The 19635-nt window shown below is 36.2% G+C and overlaps 3 protein-coding genes across 3 annotated transcripts; 2 read left to right on the forward strand and 1 right to left on the reverse strand.

Annotated features, from left to right (window-relative positions):
- Positions 1-768: 768 nt before the first annotated feature.
- LOC116026248 (probable cinnamyl alcohol dehydrogenase 6) lies at positions 769-3895 on the forward strand. The gene is made up of 6 exons (XM_031267730.1): positions 769-893; positions 1006-1119; positions 2031-2258; positions 2859-3147; positions 3266-3419; positions 3690-3895. The coding sequence occupies exons 1-6, from the start codon at positions 820-822 to the stop codon at positions 3893-3895; spliced, it is 1065 nt and encodes a 354-aa protein (XP_031123590.1). The 5' UTR covers positions 769-819.
- An 8324-nt stretch (positions 3896-12219) lies between these two features.
- On the forward strand, positions 12220-13854 carry LOC116026080 (acylsugar acyltransferase 3-like). Its single transcript, XM_031267526.1, has one exon. It carries the CDS (start codon positions 12278-12280, stop codon positions 13553-13555), a length of 1278 nt encoding a protein of 425 aa, XP_031123386.1. The 5' UTR covers positions 12220-12277; the 3' UTR covers positions 13556-13854.
- A 1655-nt stretch (positions 13855-15509) lies between these two features.
- Positions 15510-18224, reverse strand: LOC116024039 (cytochrome P450 71A1-like). Its single transcript, XM_031264943.1, has 2 exons — positions 17331-18224; positions 15510-16256 (listed from the first exon to the last, which is right to left on the reverse strand). Exons 1-2 carry the CDS (start codon positions 18222-18224, stop codon positions 15648-15650), a joined length of 1503 nt encoding a protein of 500 aa, XP_031120803.1. The 3' UTR covers positions 15510-15647.
- Positions 18225-19635: the final 1411 nt, after the last annotated feature.

The raw sequence follows: 19635 nt of genomic DNA on the forward strand, positions 1-19635 counted from the left end.
CACAGTTCAAACAGCTATGTGGATCACGGTCCGAAAACGACGTCGTTTTGCGTAATTTTTTTCTTGTGACCCGCTATAATACACACTTGTGACAGCTCTACCTAGTATTTTTATAACTCTATTTTTTTTTTAAATACATCTTTTAATTTGATGAACTATGTTAATTGAAGCATGCGCTTCATCTCAACTAAAAGCCGGATTGCACATATATAGTTATATATTATATATGCTCAACAGTGTTTCCGTTAACGCATGTGTAACAAATGAAGGTAAAAGTTGTCATTTTCCTTTTATTTATTTATTTATTTATTTATTTTGCATACAAGATAAATAAATTGAACCATAGACTACATGCCCCAGGCTTAGTGTATTGATTCATTGCGTGACTTGAAGTCACGACTGAAGGCGGCAGTGTTGGAGTCGAGTACCACTAAAAATATGAATAGACAAAGGACCCAGGATAATGGAAGGTGTGAATTGGATTCTGGTGGGCTTCGTCATATACCTCTGGAATAAGTAACTCTAGGGGTGGGGTCCTGAGCTTAGAATTAGTCCGGTGACACTGGGATCAGTTGAGGATTAAAAAAGAAAAACAATAACATCACCGCAAGTATTTTAATAGAGTAGGAGGTTACCATTTAGTAGCTTGAAGACAAAAGGGAATCAATTTTTAACCAATGGGCTACCACAGCTTTACAACTCATCAGTCTCTATAAAAGCAGTCCACCCTTGCCTTGTAAGACCACCAAACAAAAACCTTAATTAAGAAATTCATTTCACAACACTCAGCTCTATCTTACTATACATATCATCAGCTGAATGGCACAGAAAGTGCTTGGTTGGGCTGCTCATGATGATTCTGGGAAGCTTAGACCCTTCATATTCACTCGAAGGTATTACACTATATACTAGTGAAAATCTTTTTTTTTTTTTTTTTTTTTCGAGATTATTACTATGAAATGTTATTTCTTCATGTAAATATGATCATATGGTGAATGAATTTAGAGAAAATGGCATCAATGATGTAACCATCAAGATCATGTACTGTGGGATATGCCGGACTGATGTTGATTTTGCTAGAAATGAATGGGGAAATACCACCTACCCTATTGTGCCCGGGTAATTATTATTATTATTATTATTATTATTATTATTATTATTATTATTATAAGTAATGAATTATATTTTTTGGTGGTGTCCATTGATAGATGTTGATAGTACTAGGCCAATATAATCATGTATGTATGTTAGTCTAGTTTTGTTTAGTATTATTGACATCGGTGTTGATAGTGCTTGCTGATACAACTGAAAATAACATATACGATTGTATTAGTGATATCGTCTATGAAAAAAGATAATACTCCGTATCATTTTATTTTCTCAAATATAATAACATTTTCATCTTTGCTCAAAGTATTGTTTTAGACACTTTTACCTCTTTGACCTCTTCAAAAAATTCACTATTTAACTTTCTGTAATGATAAATAATATTTGAAAATAAATATTAGATTTTAAGAATATATATACATACATACATACATACATACATACATACATACATACATACATACATATATATATATATATATATATATATATATATATATATATATATATATATATATAATTATATAAAATCATGCCACTACGTCAAAAACTAATATTATAAGAACCTACTTAAATATACCTAAAATAAGTATTGACGTTTGGCAAGAAATATTTTAAAGTTTTAACAAATAATAATTGTCAATCACCTTGTGTTCAGATAACACCTTTATGACTCTTCTTGAAGGAAAGTCATAGGATCGAATTTCGGTGGTGGGGTATTGACTATTTGACCTGCCATAGATAGAGAAAGTACAAAACAAATACTACTCTCTAATAGAGTTAATAATACTTCAAAAAAAAAATACTAACTTTAATTTCTTGATTTGAGCCATCGACTATTGACAACTTGCTAGTTATGGTGATTTTACTTTAACTTGTAATTTTCTTATCAAATTTAATTATTGAGTTTTGATTAATTTCAGGTATGAAATAGTGGGAATTATAACAAAGGTAGGGAGCAATGTGGGTGATTTTAAGATTGGGGATAGGGTTGGGGTAGGCTATGTGTCACATACATGCTTGAAGTGTGAGCTATGCAACAACTCAAAGGAGAATTACTGCGACCAAATGCGGCCTGTTTATAATGCCATTGCTTCTGATGGTTCTGTCACCTATGGAGGTTTTTCCAAAATGATTGTAGCACATCACAGGCAAGACAAATATCATCATCAATTATATATATTTACTTTCACAACATATAACATACTCAAAATATTTTACACTACCATACTCTATGCATAATTAGATAAAACAATCATAATTTGTTATAATTATTATAATTTTTAAGGTGTCAATAAACACTGGTGTCTTTTGTACTGGATATAATGTGACCACACATGGTATGTTTGATTACATCGGGTATTGTGAAGACATGTGAAGACAATACCATGTAGAGCTGTCAAAACGGACTTTGCCCGTTGGGCTGACCCGCCCCGCCCCTATTTGATTAGTAGTTCGTCAAAGAGCAGGCTTTTTTGGCCCGCCCTGTCCAGGCCCTAGGCTAGTTGGGTTTTGGTCCGTCCCGTCCCAACTTTGGTAGGAGGTGAGTTTCGAAAATAGCAGTCCGCCAAGGAGCAGGCTTTTTCGACCCGCCCTGCCTAGGCCCTAGGCCAGTCGGGTTTTGGCCCGTCCCGGCCTGCCAGCCCGTATTGCCAGCTCTAATACTAGATCAGCTGGTATATTGTGCCACCTGACCACAAACTATTGTGATCTCTTAGTGTTGTAACAATGAATAATTGTGATTTATGAAGGTACTGTGTGCACATTCCAAACAACCTCCCCATGGACAGAGCAGCACCCCTGTTAGGAGCTGGGATCACAGTGTATTGTGCCATGAAAAACAGCAACATATTTGAGAGCCCAGGGAAGCAAATTGGAGTGATTGGTCTTGGAGGGCTTGGACATATGGCTATCAAATTTGCCAAGGCATTTGGGCACCATGTCACTGTCATTAGTACCTCTCCTTCCAAGGAAAAACTGGCTAAAGACAAATTGGGTTCTGATGATTTCATTTTGAGCACCAACCCTACACAAATGCAGGTTAATTAATTTCCCCAATATCCCTACCTACTTTAATTTCATTCATCTCATCTACTTAAAAACTCATTTTTCACTCTAATGACATGTGATTTGTTTGAATATAATTATGAGTTCTCAGTGGAGTAGAAGAAGTCTAGACTTTATTTTGGACACAGTATCTGCAAACCACTCTCTTGGACCATACATTGAGCTATTGAAAGTGGATGGAACTTTGGCAATTGTGGGAGAACCACCTAATCCAATTGATTTTCCTTCTACACCTTTGATATATGGTAAATAATTTTCTTTTTCCAATTACTCTCATTTTAGGTTGATGAAATTTTGCAGCATCAAGAAAAACGAGGCAGACATGTATACAATATTTAATTTATTTTACGATTATTTTATAGTACAGTTGACAGGTGTCTACTATTTTTAGTATATAATAATATTAGACACATGCAGAATAAAAAAAAAAAAAGAAAGAAAAGTACAACACTATATAATATAAGACACCTTAAGAGTTAAATCTTTGATTTTTTTAAAAAATTTTATTTTTACAGGAAAGAGAACAATAAAGGGTAGCATCATTGGAAGTGTGGGAGAAATTGAAGAGATGATGGATTTGTGTGGGAAGTATGAGATCTTGCCGGATATAGAGCTTGTGTCACCGAAGCGGATCAATGAAGCCTTTGATAGGCTCTTAAAGAATGATGTTAAGTTTAGATTTGTTCTTGACATTGCTGGTGACCAAGCATCAAGGCTCTAAACATTTCAATTTCAAACTAAACTTTAAGTTGATTTTGGGTTTGTATTATCTACTTTGTTGAGTTGTTTGTAATCTATCTATCATCTATATATGTATCCCATTCAATCTCTTTTGAATGTGTGGTTTCTCATATTTCTCTATCTTGTTGTTGTAAACATCTACAATATATAAACCTGCTTTGGAATGAATAAACATTATTAATTAATTGTCATCATATTAACTCTTCTTTCTAGTTGCTCTTGTTGGAACACTTACTGCTAGTCTGCAACCCCTTGTTGCTCGTAACACCACGATGCTATCCACGTGGAAAACACTTGATAGGATAAGATTTTTACATCTATCAAGTTGGAAAATGGAATTAAGCACAAACTATAACTACTCACATAGAAGCTAGATTATTGATCGGGTTGATACAATTAAACGAATAGCAAATAACACAAGCTAGTAACACAACTAAACCAGACATGAAACGAATGATCCAGAGTTGATTGATTCAAGGTAATTAAGATGGTAAATAAGGGTCTAAAAATTGAGGAATTAAACCAAGGCATGAGATAAGTGATATGAACAAAAATGTCCAAACACTAGTATCATGTTATTTGGACTTGTAATTTCACCTAGGACTCCACTCTCGTGGTAATTCAAGCCAGCCAAAATTATCAATGCAAGAACACAAAAAGACATTCAAGGCTTGGTCACCCTTTCATTTGAATGCTTGTTTTTGTAATAATTAAAAGTCATAAATTTCCTATTTCTATCTCGTCAACCTCTTAAAATAATTTTCTTTGATGTTTGGAAATCGCCGGTCCTCTCAATTGGTGGGGGCATGAGGGTAGGAGTGGGAGAACGCAAATTATATCGTGGACCGCGCATCAAAATAACGTCGTTTTGATTAATGAAAACAGACGGATGAATTCGCGCCACTCACTTTCAGTTAATATACACTGCAGTTACATTTCAACACAACTGTAGTTACATTTCAACACAACTACAATTACATTTTGATATAACTACAGTTTCATTCGATAATATAAAAACACAAATGTGAAACTGTTATTCAATATCAGTTCATATACACTGCAGTTACATTTCAACACAACTACAGTTACATGTCGATATAACTACAGTTTCATTCGATAATATAAAACACAAATGTGAAACTGTTATTCAGTATCAGTTCATATACACTGCAGTTACATTTCAACACAACTACAGTTACATTTCAATATAACTACAGTTTCATTCGATAATATCAAAACAAATGTAAGGCAGTATCTTTTGAGATGAACTGTAGTATCAATTACGGGCTCCGTCTCCTACTTACTGAAACGACGTCGTTTTGGGACCACGGTCCACGATATAAGAATTGGTGGGAGAAGGGTTAGATGGAAGGCAAGACACCACTTGTTTAAGATTTAGAAAGTTTGTTGTAGTGGCACTCGATTACACTCTCCACATGAGAGGGGGTGTGTTCGAGTCTCAGTGGAGATAATATTGACCCTTTGTGTTTTATTTGGTTGAGAAAGTAGTTATAAACAGTGTTTTATTTAATTGAGAAAGTAGTTATAAACAGATACTACATTGTAACAGAGTCAATAATACTTTTAAAAAAAAAAGTTTGGGGCTTGGGATTTTGAAGGATTTAGGAGTTTAATATGGCTATCTTAGGGAACAAGGTTAGAGGTTTATTCAACATCCTCACTCTTTGGTCTCAAGGGTCCGCAAGGCTAAATATTGTCCCAAATCCACGTATGTTGAGGCCAGAATATTGGGCAGCGATCCTTCATTTAGCTGGGCTGATCCATGGCTCTCTGGGCAAATTATTGTGTGGTTTACAGAGCTGTGTTAATTACAATTTAAAATAATATTTTTTTTTGATATGGACGCTTTGTGCTTCAATAGGTTGAGAAAGTATGTTTGAACAGATACTACAACCTAATAGAGTTAGTTGTATTAAAAAAAAAAGAATAATATACTTTATGTGTTTTTGAATCGTGGTGGCGTGATCCATACATCTGTGAGGATCACAGTCCATGCAATAATAATTGCTAATGCAGAGGAACCTTACAGGCAAATTATGCTATGAACCTGGGTCTACCTTGCAAGGTGGACGCCTGTCTATATTCACAATTTTAGATCTCAATATACAAAATTACATTACTCAATATTCACAACTTTTGAACTCTATATTCACAATTTTGTTATATAAAATTGCGAACATAGAGTTATAAAATTGTGAACATAGTGTTATTAAATTGTGAACGTAAAGCTATGAATTTGTGAACATGGAGTTATAAAACTGTGAACATGGAGTTATGAAATTGTAAACAGTTATGAAATTGTGAACCTAGACCTGAATCCACCTTGCAAGGTAGACCGGGTCCATGGCATAACAACTGAACCTTACGTGCAAACAGCCATGCATATCAATTTAAGAGATCAGAGGCCACTGCCCCATCCCTTTTAAATGATGAATGAGAGCATTCTAGCACACATTTTCATTGACAGAGTAAGCATCTTATTCAGAATATCTCTCAGTACTAACACTTTTGGCAAGCTGTATTCAGCTGCAGGAAGAAAAATATATGTTAGTTTACGGTGAATAGCTGCTATAAATTCATTATTCAACTAAGTCACCAAATAAAGTGGACCTGTTAGGATCAATCGCTTATTACTGCGCCAAAATTATACCTTGCAGTGAAGACATAATTTTATTTCTTTATATACCGCCATAATTTCAAGAAACAGAGTGCTGGACTTTAACTCTTCAGGGTCTCTGCCTAACAATTGTCATAGCCATCTGATACTGGACTTGAACTTTCACCAGGCTTCGTCCAATCGGGAATGTTAATATCCCCCTACGGTTGACCAACAATTTTCTGTAGCAAATTAGCACCTATTGTCCATTGAGTTCTAACTTCTAAGATTATGAAACCACCTATCACCTCTTCTTGGATTGTACGATAGCTAGAATGAAGTTGGTGGAGCTTGTTTGCTGGAGTTATAATAATAATAATTAATCATTAGATTATTAGACCCAAAATCTTACCTACTACAACAAAGCTAAGTCATTTTAACTCATCACTCACATACTTATATATTATTATAATTTATTGCTATCTTGTTCCAATGCTTTGTGACTCTTTCTGCTTATAATTTGTCATCATTTTCCTTATCCTTAATTAATAATTATTATGACCAATCATACCATTTTTTAACACCATCAAGCGGAGAATACTTAGCTCGGCTCTGTATGCTTTCGCACTAAATCCCAATGATGTTTTGGTTTATATATTAAATATAACTTATCTACAATTGCTCCAGTAAGAAAACAACAATTCTATTTACAAAAACAACTCGATTGATTCTTCGATAATAAATTATGGTAAATTGTGAGTAAGAACATATGATTGAGCTTTGACATTCGTAGTAGGGGAGTTATATTCAATGTGACAGGCTCTTTGTGGGTACCAGACACTGTTCTCTCCCACCTAATGGGCCGTTAAGTAGTTACCATGATTTACCCTTCTCCCTCCAAGGTGTCAATTGTTATACCATAAATCATGGTTCATATTGCATTGTGAATCTTGATATAAAAATTTTGTAATTTCAGATAACATTTTATACATACAGTTAGCAATTTCGGTACATACAAACAAATAATTTAATAATTGTTGACATATAATATAATAGTTACAGGTACATAATATGAAGGTTATTTTTGGATGAGGATCTACAATGCAAGGTAGACTTGGTCCATGATATAATTTGCCCAAGGTGTGGAGCTCTGTAGTGAGAGAATTTAACCTTTTATGAACAAGAAAACATAAATTCTAATGTTTAATTCAATAATATTCCCACATTTTTTTTGCCAATGAGGGGAACCCACAGTCAGACCACTAAGTTGCCCGAGGGTCTGCATTAGGTAAATCTGGTTGTTATGCCATGGATCCGAGTCCACCTTGCAAGGTGGAAGGTGGACCTTGGTCTATGTTCACAAATTTAGTACGCTATGTTCACAATTTTCGGACTTTATGTTCACAATTTTTGAACTCTATGTTCACAATTTTTAAACTCTATATATATTCACAATTACAGAACTATACGTTCACAATTTCAGAACTCTATATTCAATAGTATAACACAATTGTTTAATTTATATTAAAAAATTGTAAATATAAAGTTCAAAAATTGTGAATATTGAGTAATGTAATTTTGTATATTGAGATTTAAAATTGTGAACATAGAGTTCTAAAATTGTAAACATTGATCTGAGTCCACATTGCAAGGTGGACTGGGTCCATAGCATAATTTGTTAGGTAAATCTACCCTTGTGACCCTAAACAACATATGATGACAAGGAGGTAAACTAAGCTAGGTTACCCATAACTGACTAGCTCAAATAAAAGATTGAAATTTAAACTTACGATTTCGTGATTACGAATTTATATCCTTAGTCATTTTAGTCGGGATTATCTTGTTCCAGGACCGAATTTTAGGACATGCAAGATGTGTAACAGCATAGGGCCCCAAAATTTTGGGGGCCCCTGGTCCAACCCTGACTTAATAGTTAGTATATGTATTTGTGATTATATTAGCTCAAAATTATGTTTTCATGACTGATCTAAATTTTAGTACGTATTATTCAAAATAAAAATTCTATTCTATAATTTCACGCGAATCACTTTTCTTCAATTCACAATTTATTTATACTTTGATAGGGACTCGCTTATTTACCAGCACAGGACCACGCAAATAAAAATACCGGCCCTGCCCTGTTCCCACCTTTATTTGTTTCCTAGTTGTCTACGTATCTTCATCAACTTTCAACGCTTGGGACTGGAAACAGCCGAACAGAAATTAGTTACTGTACAGAAAACCTGAACTTTTCCGTAACGATAAGCAGATTATGACAAAAATGATACAACACAAGTCATCCAAAAAAAAAAAACAAGTCATCCAACCTATCATCTCACCGGAGTTCACAACATTGAAGAATCAATTAAGATTAAGACTTCGTATCAAAGGTGATCAAATTTCAATTTCTTCCGTTAACAAAGATGTTCAAATTACTATAAAAGTATCGCAAAGCGTATTACGGCCTGCTGCATGAGTCTTAGGATTCTGGCGACTAACTTTATCCACTCGATTCCCTATTTTACTAATTAAGAACCTTATGTCCTCATCATTTAGTCCAAAGGCAACGTTTGATTCCTGAGTTTGGTCGGGATTCGAATAGAACATTGTGGAATATTTCTTTGTAGAGTGGATAATTAATTTAGAAAATAATGTCATTTTTAATCCATCCACCATAATAGTAATTCCATTATTTTTATATTGATTATCTAAATACTTGACTACTTAACTTTTTAAAATTGAGCGAATGCAATTTTAAAATTTTCTCATTCTCATCAAACTTCACTGTTTTTATATGAGGACATTTATGAAACCTTACACTAAATTTGGTTATTAATTTGGAAAGCTCAATAGATCAAAATGGTCAACTTAATAGTGTAAGTCCAAAAGTGTAAAATGATGCAATAATCAAGGGACAAAAGTGGAATTAATTTCGTAATATTTATTTCCGTTGAGATTTACTATATTTTTGAGTGACCAGGAGAATTCGCAGTCACTATTTGAGAATGTGCATAAACCCAGTCTTGTGACCTTAACTAGTAAAGGACCACAAAGAAGTAAAATAGCCGAGATTGCATATAGCTGACCACCGGCTTAAATCAAAAAAACCAATAGGTCACTCATGCCAGGATTCGAACTTGTAACCATATGCTTACAAAGTCAATAGTCAGATTAGCTTGGTTGGGATTGCCCCAAAAACAATACAGGAGAAGTAAACTGAACAATACAGGAGAAGTAAACTGCAGATAGAAGATCATGTGCAATGGACCTAGCCAAGTGGTTATTAACAAAAATCGAATTTTAACCTTCTTGTAACTCACACTATATTTTTAACAAAAGTACCTCAACTTATCATTATAAACCATCTTTATATTACGGTACTGTAATTACATATTAAATAAATTAATTAGTAATATGCTTATGCTACATATACACCGTTGCTGTTTATTAACTTCAAATCCCAACATAAACCAACATGTTATTAAAAGATTAATTAATGATTGACATAATAACTAACGAAGACAAGAACTAGCACTCTTAATTAGTCACTTGGAGTGACTAGAGAAATGGCAAACATCTAAAATATATTTGTTTTTCAATTGTTTTTTTTTATCAATTCTCATTTAAGAAATAACAATTATATATATATATATATATATATATATATATATATATATATATATATATATATATATATATATATATATATATATAGGATCGCGTTCAGGTGCGTACTGGCCGCCCAGGAGAGAACTGCAGACGAATCACAACGCGCCACGTGTCTGGAATTTAGTTGCACATAACGTTATAATTAGGTGCATGTAATGTTATAACTAGGTGCACATAGGTGCACGTATGTGCATAAATGTTAACAAGGTAAATTACTTGCACCTGCAAGTGAAAATAGGTGCACACGTGCAAGTAAAATGTATTACAAGTGCAAGTAAATTGTACAATGAGCATCAATACTAAGTGCACCTAATGTTATAACTAGGTGCACTTAATGTTATAACTAGGTGCACATAGGTTGCAACCAGGTGCATAAATGTTAGCAAAGTAAATTACTTGCACAAGTGCAAGTAAAATGTATTGCAGATGCAAGTAAAATGTATTACAGGTGTAAGTGAATTGTACAGTGAGCATCAATACTAGGTGCACCTAATGTTATAACTAGGTGCACCTAATGTTATAACTAGGTGCAACCTATGTTAAAACTAGGTGCACCTAGGTTGCACCCAGGTGCATGAATATTAACAAGGTAAATTACTTGCATTTGTAAGTGAAAATATTTGCGCAAATAGGTGTATGAATATTAACAAGGTAAATTACTCGCACTTGTAAGTGAAAATATGTGCGAAAATAGGTGCACTTGTAAGTGAAACTAGGTGCACTTTTAAGTGAAACTAGGTGTACTTTTAAGTGAAACTAGGTGCACTTGTAAGTGAAACTAGGTGCACCAAAGTTCCAGTTATTTACGAAAATGCCACCGCGTCATTTTTTAAAAATTGCATCTGATTCGTTGATCTGGACACGTGGACGACTGTGGAGCGTTCTCATTTCCTACCTGGGCGAGAGTTCGCACGAGAATGCAACCCTATATATAAAGCATAACAATGATATTTAAGAAATTTATCATGGTACTGTCAGTATCAAATATAATCATGTATACTATTTTTTTTGTTATACCGAATGCTATAATATTGGTATCAATAACATATGGTATAATTAGGTATCTCATACATAGTTGTTGTATTATTAGTATCATGCCAATCATAATAGTAGTACAAAATATTACAATTTCATGTGATATCATAACGAGTCTTTAGCTGAATTGCATCATATCCCCCTCTTCCTAGCAAACATTAAAGTACAAAGTGCAATCGTACTAAGTATAATGTAACAGCATTGTTACTGATATATCATAAAATTATTAATATCTAGTCAATAATAATCTCAAAAAAAATATTGATGAGATGGCCCCAAAAGTGATAACGTGGCTGAATGAGTGAAATATGATTCTTGTATTTGACTTGTATGAACCCACACCCTCTTAGTTGAACTTGGCCTTCCTAGTGTAATGTGGTTTAGTCCTTTGTGGTTGCTAATGCGATTTATAGACGATTATACAAGAAAGTAATAGCTCTAAAGCTCCTAAACTTTATACGAGAAATCAATTAGAATCATGAACTTTTGCATCTAAACTCATTAACATATTATTTTCTTTCAACAAAGTCAAAAAAACATATTATTGACCTGTTATAGCATGTCACTAGGGTTTCAGAGATTTTTTGGCAATACTCCGGCAACGAAAATCGACCACCAATGAACGATTGTTAGTCGCCTATGAAGAAGGCAACCGGCAACCGGCAACCATTCACCGATTTTTTTTCCCGGAGGTAGTTGGAGCATCACTGGAACTCTAATGACATGTTATCACTGGTCACTAATCGATTTTTATGTTTCGGTGTGCTAAAATGATATGTTGATGTGCTTAATTGCAACTTTTAACAGTTTGGGAGGCTAATTAATTTCTCGTATAAAGTTTCGGGGATCTATTTCCCAAAATACATATAGTTATATTGAGATGTACATATTTTGGGTGCACCTAGGCACATAATATAACTTTCGCCTGTCTATAAATTGAAGCTAGCTTGAGAACTCAAAGACTCACATAAATCAAGAACTGATTTGATTTCATCGTTGTCATTAATCTGATCATCAAGAAAACTACAAGAAACTAAAAAAATGGCCATTATTGCATCTCCCCCCTTATCAATATCCGAAAGGCTGATCATCAGGCCCACATCTCCAACCCCATCTTCTCTCCGCCTCCACAAGCTCTCTCTCATCGATCAAGCCCTCACCAGCATGTACATCCCTCTCGTCTTCTTCTACCCAAACAACAGCCACACCGATCCCACTCGCGTTTCCGACATCCTCCAAACCTCGTTGTCAAGAACCTTAACCTCGTACTATCCGTACGCCGGGCGGCTACTCGACAACGCCACTGTCGAGTGTAACGACGCGGGAGCGGAGTTTTTCAGAGTTCGGGTTAACTGCACGATGTTGGATATTATTAACTGCCCCGACGCCGACGCGCAGAATGTCGCGTTCCCGACAGGGCTGCCGTGGGCGAATATTTATGATGGTGGGTTGGCGGTTTTTCAGTTGAGTCAGTTTGATTGCGGCGGGATTGCCGTTAGCGCCGCCATGTGTCACAAGGTGGGGGATGGGGGGACGGTTAGGAACTTTATGGGGCACTGGGTGGCCGCCACGCGCCATCCTAAGCTCAAACTAACGCCCAGTTTCGTCAGCGATTCGGTGTTCCCCACGCTGCCTTCCGGGCCGTTGGATAAACCCATGATGCCGTCGAAGATCGAGGAGGATTGTGTGCAAAAACGGTTTGTTTTTTCCGGGGAAAAACTAGACCTCCTAAACGACGTCGTATCCCAATCCGGGGTGAAAAACCCGACCAGAGCCGAGATTGTAAGCGCCCTTCTCTACAAATGCTGCGTCAAGGCCGCCGCGTCCCCGCGGCCCTCCATCCTCGTACACTACGCTAACATGCGCCAACCCCTCGGACTACCGTGCAACTCCGCCGGAAATATCCTCTCCACGTTTTCGACCTCCCCGGCCGCCGGAGACGAGATGGATTTAGCGAGATTAGTGGCAGAGCTAAGAGACGGGAAAGAGCGGCTCCAAAGCAAAGACAACGAAATTGTTGAGGAAATTGTTACCTCGTTACGGACAGGAATAAAGCCGTACGAGAATCCAAATTTGGACATCTATTTCTGCAGCAGTTTGGGCAAATATCCGGCCTACACGGCGGATTTCGGGTGGGGGTGGCCGTGTAAAGTGAGCATGCCGAAAGGGCCGATGAAGAAGATGTTTTTCTTGATCGACAACCTGAGTGGCGGCGGGTTTGAAGCGCTGGTGATGTTGAAGAAGACGGAGATGTCGGTGTTTGAGCGGGACGAAGAGCTTCTCAGATTCGCTTCCCCAGTGCCGATCTCAAACCCGTGAATTATTCGATCTAATTTCTCGCCTGCAAATGTAACAATAATTCCTCCTAATCGAACGTTGGATGAGCATGGAGAAGTGTGTGTTTCGTTGATTTTCGCAATTTCTATTTTGCATATTCTATCAATTTTCGTTGTCATGTTGTAAAAATTAAGTCTTTGTATATATATGGCAAAATTATGCATGGACTAGGTCTACCTTGGTCTAAAAATAACCTTTCGATTATGTACATGTATTTGACATATTCTGTACATGCAGTTGAAAGTTTCTGTACTTGAACCTATCATATTATGTGCCAGCAATTATCAAGTTATTTGTTTACATGTACATAAACGGTCGACTGTAAGTATATAATGTGTTAACGGAAGGTACATAATTTTTATCACGGTTTACAATGCAATATAAATCCTAGTGCATGGTATAACACCAAAACTGTACTCCAACTAGATTATATATGTCTTATGATCTTATGTTTCTTATGATTATAACTTAGTTGGAGTTGACTAATATGATCAGATTTCATGCTTGTAATGATTGCATGTGTTTCTAATAATGTCTTTTGTATTTAGATTGATTAAATAATGTTACTTCGTTTATTATTTTCAAAGTTACATGTCTAATGCATATCTTTGAATTCAAATAAAGAACACTTAAAAGATTTGCAATTAATTAGTATATCATGAAGTAGCTTTAATTTGATACTATAATATATAAATTTGACTTTAGATTTAATAATCTCTATCTATAAAAGGAAAAATAAATTAAAAGAAGTTTTGACTTTTGTAGCTTAGTCTGTTTTCTTAGTTTTCAGTTTGTTTTTCTACTTGTATTCCTTTGAAATAAGTTGTCATATTGTTGTAATTGTTAACTATTTCATCTCTTTTGTATGTATTTATGCATGTTATAGTTGAGCCTTTAAACGTAAGATTGAGTTTTAATAATTTTCTATATGGTATTAGAGTAGAAGAGGACAAAAAAGGATAGTATGGCCGATATGAATTATATATTCTTAAAGATTTGCCGTTATTTAAGTGAATTTCATCTGGACCATCGTATTCCGTGAACGTTTGTAGAGGATAAAGATTGGATGAAGCATGATGAGATGCGCGACTATAAAATATCTATGGTTGAGATGGCGCATCCATAGTGTTTACCACTAGGGATCGGATTAATAGAAGCTAGGAGTATGGGTAGCCTAAATCAATTTCCAAGTCATCTACGGAAGTCGAATATCCTAATGTGGTTAATTTGAGTTTTAATTGTTTTCTATACGTTATTAGAGCAGAAAAGAACATAGGAAGGATAGTATGGCCAATATGAAATATTCTTAAGGATTTACCGTCACCCAAGTGAATTTCATCTGCACCATCATATCGTATTCAGTGAACGTTTGATGAGGGTTAAGATTGGATGTAGCATGATGAGATGCACTATTTGAGTTGGGAAAATAGAGTTTGGGAATGCTTATAAGATGTCTTTGTCCTACATTATAAAAATGATGTGAGTTTGAACTGTTGTATGTATACAATTCCTTTTTAAAATGAGTTTCAATTGTATAGCATAAAGACTTTTTCTCGTGGGAAGGTGCAAATCAAATCTCAAAATGACTTTGAAAGGCATAACTTGTGTGCACCTGCGATAATGTCGTTCAAAGATTGACCGCTCGTGTGGCTTCATAACTGTTGAAGCTGGACTGCTAGACCGCCACTACTGCGTACCAGCAGACCGCAGCTTAACACGACAGGCCTTGGGTCTACCAACGAATATATGGGCAGATCAAATTTGTCCACACTTCTCACCTGGTGGGTTCAAATCAATAAGGCAAATAGACTGTTCCCGTTGAGTGTCGAACTTATAAGTTTATAGTTATCAAGTCAATAGTTTGATTTACTTGCTGGCTAGGTTGCCCTGAATCCCTAATTTTACTTGCTAAAAGACAGTCAAGTGTAACGAATTAGGAGCAGAATGTGTGTTTTTATTCTCATGTACTATTTAGTTTTTAGAACAAATGTGGATTATTCTTGGATTCACATATATCTTTCAAACTGGTGATTCCAACTGTTATTTACGTTTGGAATGCAATGTTCCTCGTAATTCAACTCGAGTTCTTGGCTAACAAGCAAAGAGGGATTTTCTTCTGCATGGTAATCCCAGGCAAGACTTGTGTGTCAATCTCTTCCCTCTTCAACCCAGGAGGCATTTCCCATTCAAAGGAGTAAAGAAGATTGGCAAGTATAACCTCAACTGACGCAATGCCCATATTAAGCCCCGGGCAGATTCTCCTCCCCGCTCCAAACGGAATCAACTCAAAATCCTGTCCTTTATAGTCTATCCCGCTATTCAAGAACCTCTCGGGCCTAAACTCTTCTGAATCCTCCCAGTACTCCGGGTCCCGCCCAATCGCCCACGCGTTCACAATGACGAAGCTTTTTGCCTGGATTTCGTAGCCTTCTATGGTGCATTTGTCGGTGGTTTCTCGCGGTTGGAGAAGGGGCGTTGGAGGATATAACCTTAGTGTCTCCTTAACCACTGCCAGGAAATAAGGAAGCCTTTGGATGGTGTCTTCGTCTACAAAATGTTTGTTGCCAACCAATTGTTTGATCTCGGCTTGCACCTTCTCCATGGCGGCAGGCTTCATCATTAGGTTCGTCATAGCCCATACAACTGTCGTCGCAATTGTCTCCGTGCCTGCAACAAGTATATCCTGTAAACGAGGATCAGACCAAAGTTATATTATTATAAAATCACACATAAATTACATTAAAATTAGGAAATATGGTCATCCTTGATAAGCAAGTAGGCTGAATTTATCCTCACAACTCTCTCACTTCTAAAACTTCTAAAAGTGAATCTTACTCCCACTTCACCAAATTTATTATTCTTTGACTATTTCTATACATATTTACAATACTATCTCATTTTCAAAAAAGATCACACTTTCACGTCACATCAAAATAAAATAAATAAAAATTAAAAACGAAAATAAAAAATAAATAAAAAGTAAAAAAGGCTATTGCCGCAGCGTTACAGCAGCCTTTTGTCAAGGTCTCAAACTTGGTGCAGTTGCAAATTTGCAACCATGTCAACATTTAAAAAAGAAAATAGATTTCCATGTCACCTTTCAAATGTCCAATTTCAGGGATAAAAAAAAAAAAAAAGCTTTCCATGTCAGCTTTCAAATGTCCAATTTCAGGGATAAATTTAGGTGTTGATCCTAACTTTAAAAAATTACAATTAAACAAGGTAACTTATTATTTTAGTGCATCCGATCCAATAACCTATTATTCGCCTGAAATAAATCGTCAATAGGGTTCTGACGGTGATTCCCGCGATCGTGTATGATTGCCCATCACAATAGACACTGAAGAAGAAGGTAACCAGCCAGTCGTCTTCCCCGCGGGAGAAGACGACCAATCCGGTTGCCTTCTCCACTAAAGAAGATGACCAGTGGTCGCCTTCGTGGGAGAAGACGGCTAGATAAATGGAGGAAATTTTATTTTCAACAATTATGGTGAACGTTGGCTTGCATGCCACATACATCATTGTAATTTTACATTTTAAGGTAAATATATATAACTTATTTTAATAAGTTAGAGTGTTTAGTTGTACTTTTTAACAATTTAGTCACCTAATTACTTTCTTGTATAAAGTTGAATGATTTATTTGACAATTTTCTCTTAAAAAACAAATTATTATAACATAAATTTGGCATCTTTTACCGTACCAGGTATAGTTGAAACGTTCTGAGAACATAATTTATACGGATTTGAATATTTACCAGGAGAACAGCTTTGATGTGATCGAACGTAAGATGCTGTGTGGATGACTGCTGTTTTTTCAGTCGAAGCAAAACATCAATTATATCTCCTTCCATGGACGCCGGCCTGGAAACACTCAAGTGCTCATCCACAAGCCTTTGGGCGAAACCATCAGCCTCCCTGAAACTCTTCTCCAGCTTCTCAGTCATCCCTGAGAGCCTATCGATCCATCCCAGCGACGGGAAGAGATCCGCCACGAAAAAGTGAACCAAAAGCGCCTGTGCTTCGTGGAACTCCTCCTCGAACTTGATCCGCTCTTCGCCCTCGTATTTCCGCCCGAAAGCGCTCCGGCAGATGAAATCCACGGCCGTGGACATGGCCGTGTCGCTGAGATTAATGGGCTCGGGAGAGCCGGCGGTCTTGGATATCTGTTTGAGCATTAGCGACACTTCTTGTTGGCGAATGGGGCGGAAAGATTGGACGTTCTTGGGGCTAAAGAGGTGCATATTGCACGTCTTTCGCATCTCCTTCCAGTGATCGTTGTACTGGGAGAACACGATGTCTAGGCCCTTGTAGGAGAGTTTTTGCTGGCTGGTGACTTCCGGCCGGCCGGAGAATGTCTTGTCGTGGGTTTTCAGGGCCTGTTTTACCGCGCTCGCGGAGGATATCACGACGACTGGGATGGAACCGAGCTTTAGGGAGATGACGGGGCCGTATTTCTTGGCGAGATTTGTGAGGTAGAGGTGAGGGTTCTTGGCGTCGAACTGGTGTAAGTTTCCGATGAGCGGAAGCCCCGGCGGGCCTGGTGGTGGAGGAGGAACGCCGGCGGGTTTGGGGGATTTCTTGGGTTTCCGGACGACCGCGGCGAAGATCATGATAAAGACAGCGGCTATCACCAGTTGCTGTAATTCCATCTTTTACGATTTTTATTCGTTTTTGCTGCTGTTGTCTCAGTGTTTCCTTCCTATTAAATATACGGTAGCATTTAGTCATATAGAGATTCTGGGCAAATTATAGCATGGACCAGGGTCATCTACATAGTAGATCTTGATCCAAAAGCACATTCAGATAATGTATTTGCATTTAACTTATTATCTATTTTTTTGAGTACTATTATCAGATTTTGTGGTCAAATGACATGTAATAACTTTTTCACATGGGAGGTCATGATATTGAGAATCAATTATATAATATCATTGTAGATACATACTATGGAGACTCTTAAATTTTACTCTATCAATATGTTAATTGTATTAGGTATATAATTTATTAAGTAAAAATTTAGGTATATAATTTATTAAGTAAAGTGTCATTTTCATTTTTGGTCCTACTGTTATTGGAGCATTGCCAATTTTAGTCCACTTCATTAATTTTTGTCATTTGTGACCAGTCTTATTTAGTCCTTACCACTTTTAGTCCACGTTAAAATTTTCATCAAATTGCCATCCAAAATAGGGGTATTTTTGGTATTTTCATGCTTTGGCTATCTCCTTGACTCTTTGCAGTGGTTTTCCTTACACATTTTCATCCATTGAAGAGGTCCGACAAAAGCCATGTGAGCCACATTACAAAGCCATGGCTTGCGCCGGACCTCTTTATTGGATGAAAATCTGTAAGAAAAACCACTACAAAGGGTAAAAGAGATGGTCAAAGCTTGAAAAGATCAAAATACCCCTGTTTTGGATGGTTATTTGACGAAAATTTTAACGGTGGACTAAAAGTGGCAATTACTAAATAAGACTGACCGCAATGTGATAAAAATTAATGAAGTAGACTAAAATTGACAATGCTCCAATAACACTAGGACCAAAAATGAAAATGACTCTTTAAGTAAAAGTACATAATATGTTAACGATACTGCATAATTTGAATAAAAGGTTACATACACAATAATAAACCTTGGTGTATGGTATAATAATTGGAGATTCGGCGGCCAGACAATGGAATTTCTCTTCGGAGTCGCCGCGGCTGTGAATGTGGTTCTCTTGTATATGCACTAAACAAATGGCTAATAAAGTATATGCATTACTACATAGCATCCATCTTCTTTGATGTTACTAATAAGTTAAAGAGCTAGCCCACTAAATAAAGAAGATTTAATAGTTAACTGCATTTTTAATTGGTATAAAACATGATTTAGAATTTTCAAATCTAGTGAATTCATATTAAAAACACCACCCAAAAAAAAAAAAAAAACCTTACATAATATGGAATCTCCTTGAGTTTATGGACATAATCACTTATGTCATCTCCTTATTTTAATCTTGCTATAGCTTGAGTCTCCTTGAGTTCACGGAAGTAAAAGAGCTATTTTAATGTCAACTC

This window comes from Ipomoea triloba, chromosome 7 (assembly GCF_003576645.1).
Source record: "Ipomoea triloba cultivar NCNSP0323 chromosome 7, ASM357664v1".
Classification (NCBI taxonomy): domain Eukaryota; kingdom Viridiplantae; phylum Streptophyta; class Magnoliopsida; order Solanales; family Convolvulaceae; genus Ipomoea; species Ipomoea triloba.

What these genes read in the sequence shown, in the direction of transcription:
- LOC116026248 (XM_031267730.1), top strand. Translation starts at nt 820, where the DNA reads ATGGCACAGAAAGTGCTTGGTTGGGCTGCTCATGATGATTCTGGGAAG. An exon ending in CCCTTCATATTCACTCGAAG is followed by an intron (nt 894 to 1,005) that starts GTATTACACTAT and finishes GAATGAATTTAG; the next exon opens with AGAAAATGGCATCAATGATG. An exon ending in TTCTACACCTTTGATATATG is followed by an intron (nt 3,420 to 3,689) that starts GTAAATAATTTT and finishes TTATTTTTACAG; the next exon opens with GAAAGAGAACAATAAAGGGT.
- LOC116026080 (XM_031267526.1), top strand. Translation starts at nt 12,278, where the DNA reads ATGGCCATTATTGCATCTCCCCCCTTATCAATATCCGAAAGGCTGATC.
- LOC116024039 (XM_031264943.1), bottom strand. Translation starts at nt 18,224, where the DNA reads ATGGAATTACAGCAACTGGTGATAGCCGCTGTCTTTATCATGATCTTC. An exon ending in ACATCAAAGCTGTTCTCCTG is followed by an intron (nt 16,257 to 17,330) that starts GTAAATATTCAA and finishes CCTCGTTTACAG; the next exon opens with GATATACTTGTTGCAGGCAC.